This window comes from Arachis stenosperma, chromosome 2 (genome assembly GCF_014773155.1).
Source record: "Arachis stenosperma cultivar V10309 chromosome 2, arast.V10309.gnm1.PFL2, whole genome shotgun sequence".
In the NCBI taxonomy this organism is placed as follows: Eukaryota; Viridiplantae; Streptophyta; class Magnoliopsida; order Fabales; family Fabaceae; genus Arachis; species Arachis stenosperma.
Window position 1 is genome coordinate 112,868,229 of NC_080378.1, and position 6,040 is coordinate 112,874,268.

The window sequence follows — 6,040 nt, forward strand, 5'->3', positions numbered from 1 at the left end:
TTCGTTTAAAATATGTAAAAAAAATAGAAATTAATAAATATATTACAAATTATTTATATTTGTAAATAAAATATTTAAATTATTTATTTAAAAAAAAATTCTTTATTCTACTCATTTAAGAACTCTCTAAAAAAACTAACAATGAATAAATTGAACAAAATTTTATATTCAAATAATACATTATGGTGTTATGGAAAATATCTTTAACAAAATATAATTGCACGGTCACATAAGACACATATTCTCTTCGATCTCCACCCATCATAAAATCCGACAACAAATTGAACACAACTATTTTAGTTGGTTGTAGGTATTTTCTCAATTATTGATGCTATTTTAAGATTATATTTGACTTATTGAATTGAAATAGTGGAGTGTTCAAATTAAAGTTACTAGTACCATTATTATTAATATTAAAATCCTATGATTGGTAAATGTTAATCTGAAAGAAATAAATGTTAGGTGACCAAATCAAATTTGTAACTAAGTCTAAATGAATATTTTTAAAAACATGTTTTTTATTTATCTTATATTTAGGTGTTCAATTTTCACTATTTTTTTCTCTTATTTTTTTTTCCTTCACCATCATTTTCTTTTTTTCTTTTTCTATTTCTCTTTTATTTTTTTACATCTTCTCTCTCTCTTCTTATATATCTTTTTATTTATTTATTTGACTATTTTTTGTATATTTTTAAGATTATGCATAAGAAGAACAGAAAAAGAAGAAGGAAATGAAGAATGCATAAAAATCCATAGAAATTCTTTGCACAAAACCAAAAAATTTATGATGATAAACATAGAAGTTTTTTTTAAAGGTAAACACAATTTTTAGGAGAAAAACAAAGGGAAAAAAAGCAAATATTTATTGAGAAAAAAACACAAAAAATTTACAATAATAAACATGGATTTTTTATTTTAATAAATAAATTAATTATAATAATTACTAAAATAAATAATTTAAAAAATATTTACCAAAATAAATACTTTTCTCTTATCTCGTTTACACGAGATAATTTTAGATGTAAACGAGATAAGACAGATGGACACGACACGTGTATATCTCGTTTATAGTGTAAATGAGATACATGTATTTTTTTAAAAAATTGAAAATAATAAAAAATATTAATAATATCAATAATCCAAACTTTTAGCATCCAATTAGTACATAAAAATGTTGGTAGAATAGATTAAAATGAAAAAGTGGAAAGCGTGAGGTTGATGGACGATAAATAAAACACAAAAAGATGAGAATTTTCCTTAAATACGATTTTTTTATTTTTCAAATTTAAATCAATCCAATTGGATCATAATTTAATCTAAAATTTTGTATGTATTCTTTTTGAGTACTAATTAATCAAACATATTCATTTTAATCTCTTCTACCAATCTTTTTATGTACTAATTGCATGCTAAAAGTTTGGATTATTGATATTATTAATATTTTTTATTATTTTTAATTTTTTTATTATTGCTAAAACTTTTTTTTTAAAATATATATCTCGTTTACGGTGTAAACGAGATAAGAGAGATGTATTTATTTCGATAAATATTTTTTATATTATTTATTTTGCTAATTATTATATTTATTTAATTTATAAAAATAAAAAACCCTAATAAACACATAAATAATTGTTTGAAGGTAAATATATAATTTTTTTTATTGACAATATACATAAATTGTGATAATAATCACATAAATATTTTAAAGGTAAACACAATTTTTTGAATAAATATGAAAAAAAACACAGAAACTTAATTATTGAGAAAAACAGAATTTTTTTTTACAAAAAGCATAACTTTTTGAAGAGAGAAAAGAAAGAAAACACAAAAATTTATTGACAATAAATATAGAAATTTTTGAAGGTATAGAGAAAAATACAAAAATTTTATAACAATTTTTGTGGTAAACACACGATGTTTTTAAGAGAAACAAAAGACGAAAACACAAGTTTATCAAGGATAAATAGGGAAATTTTATGATGATAAATACTATTTTTTTTTAAGTAAACACAATTTTTTGAAATAAAACAAAGAAAGAACATACAAAAAATTATTGAAGAAAAAATAAAAAAATTTATAATGATAAATACAAAATCGTTTTACATATAAATGGAACTTTTTGAAGAGGAACAACAGAAAAAATATAAAAATTTACTGACGATAAACACGAAATTTTTGTACTAATAATAAAGACAAAAATACAAAATAATTTGTGTCTTATTCAAATAATTTTTTATATTTATATTTTGTATTACAAATACTTTTTGTGTTATTTAACTAAATTTCATGGTTTATTCTTTTATACCATTCAATTTAACTAAAATGCTGAAAATATGTTATAATTTTCACATATTTAGTAATCCGAATTTCAAATCATATATATGTGAGAAAATATCCTTTAAAACAAGAAGATTAATATAGTGAAAAAAATAAAGGTTATTATTTTTTTATTATTTATTATTATTTATAGAAGTTGAAAAAATAATAATTTCTCAAAATTATCATTATAAAACGTCTGCAATTATATAGATGATTAAAGTGTCAAATTAATAGTACGGTTTAAAAAAATTAAAACAATCACACTACTCTTACCTTGCATATAACTCTCAATTAGGGCTATATATATAAGTTCCATAGAGATTAGCCACATACACATATGAGAATCAATGATGATCATGGAGTATCTAGCACTACTTATAGTTTCTTTTGTGTCCATAAGCATTATTATCCATCACATTTTCATCAAATCCAAATTAGGCATCAGAGCACATAAATCAACCAAATTTCCACCAGGACCTAAACCTTTACCAATCATAGGAAACATCTTAGAACTTGGTACCCAACCTCACCAAGCACTTGCTAAGCTTTCTCAAACATATGGACCAATAATGACTCTTAAGCTTGGTACCATAACCACCATAGTTATCTCATCTCCTATGTTAGCCAAACAAATTCTCCAAAAATATGACCAAATTTTTTCTTATAGAACAATTCCGGATACCGTTAAAGCACTTGATCACCATTTGTATTCAGTGGGATGGTTGCCACCTTCGACTCAATGGAGGATCCTTAGACGAGTTTGTGCTACGAAAGTGTTCTCTCCACTAAAACTTGATTCCACGGAAGTTCTTCGACAAAAGAAACTGCGAGAATTAATGGATTTTGTGAAAGATAAAAGTGAAAAAGGCGAAATTTTGAATTTCAGTGAGACTTGTTTTAAAATGGTACTTAATTTTATATCTAACGCTTTCTTTTCTATGGATTTAGCTCATTACGACTCTTCTAAGTCTCAAGAATTCAAGGATATAATTTGGGGCATTGGGGAAGAATCCGGAAGGCCTAATGTGGTGGATTTCTTCCCATTCCTTAGATTCCTTGATCCACAAGGTGCACGTGCAAGGATGACCAAGTATACTGAAAAGTTGATAGCTTTCGTTGATGGTCTTATAGAAGAAAGATTGAATTTAAAGGCTCTAGAAATGGATACTACTACTCATAAAAGAGGCAAAGATGTGTTAGATTCTGTTTTAGAAGTTATGTTGGAAGACAATTCTCAAGTGACTCGTCTCCATGTTGTGCATCTCTTTCTGGTGAGTATCTTGTCCAATCCATCAAATAATTCAAGGTTTAGCTTTTGAAATTATTTTTTTTTGGGCTAAAAAGTTGGATACTTAATTACATTCTTTTTGTTAGTATGTTTATATAAAGTTTATTTTGATATTGTAAATTACACAATTATCTAATCAATTTTATACTTTTAAATAATGTTTGAAGTGGTGGATTATTTGAAAATTAATTATTGAGTAAATTATTGTTTTTGTCCCAACGTTTGGAATAAGTTTTAAAGTTGTTCTTAACGTTTCAATCGTCCTATTTAAGTCCCTAACGTTTTAAAATTGGCTCAATGTTGTCCTGTCGTTAGGGATCCGTTAACAGAATTAATGGCAGGACAAAATTGAGACGATTTTAAAACGTTAGGGACTTAAATAGAACGAAAATTTGAGGACAAAAACGATACATAGAAATAAATTTTAATTTTATCCTTCAATAATATCAATTATTTTTACTGTATATAATATTCAATCATTTTTTAATCACATTTAAGTAAATTACACTTAATCACACTACTTTCATTCTAAATAAATTTGTTTTTATATTTTTATATTAACTTATAACTTTAAGTGTAAAATTATAAAAAAATAAATTTATTTAGAATGAAGTAATGTGATTAAGTGTAATTTACTTAGATGTGATTAAAAAATAATTGAATACTATGTACAGTAAAAAATTGATATTATTGAAGGATAAAACTAAATTTATTTCTATGTATCGTTTTTGTCCCCAACGTTTTTGTCCTATTATGTCCCTAATGTTTCAAAATCGTCTCAATTTTGTCCAGCCGTCAACTTTGTTAATGGATTCCTAATAGCAGGACAACATTGATTACGATTGAAAAGTTAGAGACAACTTTAAGACTTACTCCAAACGTTAGGGATAAAGCGATACTTACTCTTAATTATTTTTGTTAACGTGGTAATACAATGATTGGTTATGATGAGTAAATAATATTAGGATAAATTATTTTGATTTCTTTTAACATTAGATATAATATTACATATGACATCTTTCTTTTATAAAATTGCACACTAGTGATTCTTAAGGTTCATCAAGTTATATATATAATAACCAGTACTATTGTGCATATGTTTTGTAACATTTGACACAGAACTTCTTTAGAAAAATAATATTGAAGGATAATAATTTGATATGACAAATTAAAGAATGTCTTTAGTAAAATGCTTCACATAATATTATTACACTCTAATAATTAGCAATTTGTTGCGCAAACACTAACATATTGAATACTATTTCATCTTTTGTATTTTTTTTTTCAATTTTGTCAGATTTTATTTATGGCTGGAGTAGACTCAACATCAATCACCATAGAATGGGCAATGACAGAGTTATTACGTAATCCAGAAAAATTGGAAAAACTTAGAAAAGAGCTTCAATGTGTTCTTGGCAAAGGTGAACAAAATCATGAACAAATTGAAGAATCACATATCTCAAAGCTTCCTTTTCTAAGAGCAGTGGTTAAAGAAACTTTGCGCTTGCATCCACCTGCCCCATTATTAGCACCACACAAGGCACATGAAGATGTTGAGATAACTGGATTCATGATTCCTAAGAATGCACAAATTTTGGTTAATGTATGGGCCATGGGAAAAGATTCAAGTATTTGGGAACATCCAAATGAATTCATGCCTGAAAGATTCTTAGATAGTAAAATTGATATTCATGGACATGATTTTGAATTAATTCCATTTGGTGCTGGAAGAAGGATATGCCCTGGATTGCCATTGGGTTATAGAAGTGTGCACATTGCGTTGGCTACTCTTCTAAATGGCTATGATTGGAAGCTAGCAAATGGACAAAAATCAAAAGATTTGGATATGTCTGAGAAATTTGGACTTACTTTGCATAAGGCTCAACCTCTCCAAGCCATTCCCATCAAATCACAACAATAATGAAGATGATGCTTATTAAAAAAGAGCAATCCTACTCTTCTGAACAAAAATATTTAAAAGACAATAAAAATCAGTTATAAATAGTTTAAAATCTCCTTACTTAATGTATTTTATAATTATTGTTGAAATAAATTAATAAATTTAGATGTAATAAATATATAATTATGAATGCTAAATTAAATAAAATAATTTAAAATGATTATCTTTCTAATATTACTCCTTTTTAAATACTTTTTTATTTTGTAGACTTTATAAAGTATTAAATAATAAATACACTCCATCAAATAATTCAAGTTAGTTATTGTTTATATATAATTATACATATGGAGTAAGATGATGATTAAGAATAGTTTGGTTGTATAGATAAAATTTAAGGAAATTTTTATATATAGAAAGTTATCCTTATTGGTATTTTATATATAGTTAACTTCTTACTTGAAAAAATAACGCTAAGAAATTAAATTTTTTTAGCTAACATTAACTAATTTTTTTTAAATTATTTTACTAGATTT

At 25.0% G+C, this 6,040-nt stretch overlaps 1 protein-coding gene across 1 annotated transcript; it reads left to right on the plus strand.

Moving 5' to 3' along the window:
- The first annotated feature begins 2,666 nt into the window (after window positions 1–2,666).
- LOC130961536 (cytochrome P450 76T24-like) lies at window positions 2,667–5,650 on the plus strand. Its single transcript, XM_057887472.1, has 2 exons — window positions 2,667–3,590; window positions 4,905–5,650. Exons 1-2 carry the CDS (start codon window positions 2,667–2,669, stop codon window positions 5,526–5,528), a joined length of 1,548 nt encoding a protein of 515 aa, XP_057743455.1. The 3' UTR covers window positions 5,529–5,650.
- The last annotated feature ends 390 nt before the right edge of the window (window positions 5,651–6,040 follow it).

What these genes read in the sequence shown, in the direction of transcription:
- LOC130961536 (XM_057887472.1), top strand. Translation starts at nt 2,667, where the DNA reads ATGATGATCATGGAGTATCTAGCACTACTTATAGTTTCTTTTGTGTCC. An exon ending in ATGTTGTGCATCTCTTTCTG is followed by an intron (nt 3,591 to 4,904) that starts GTGAGTATCTTG and finishes CAATTTTGTCAG; the next exon opens with ATTTTATTTATGGCTGGAGT.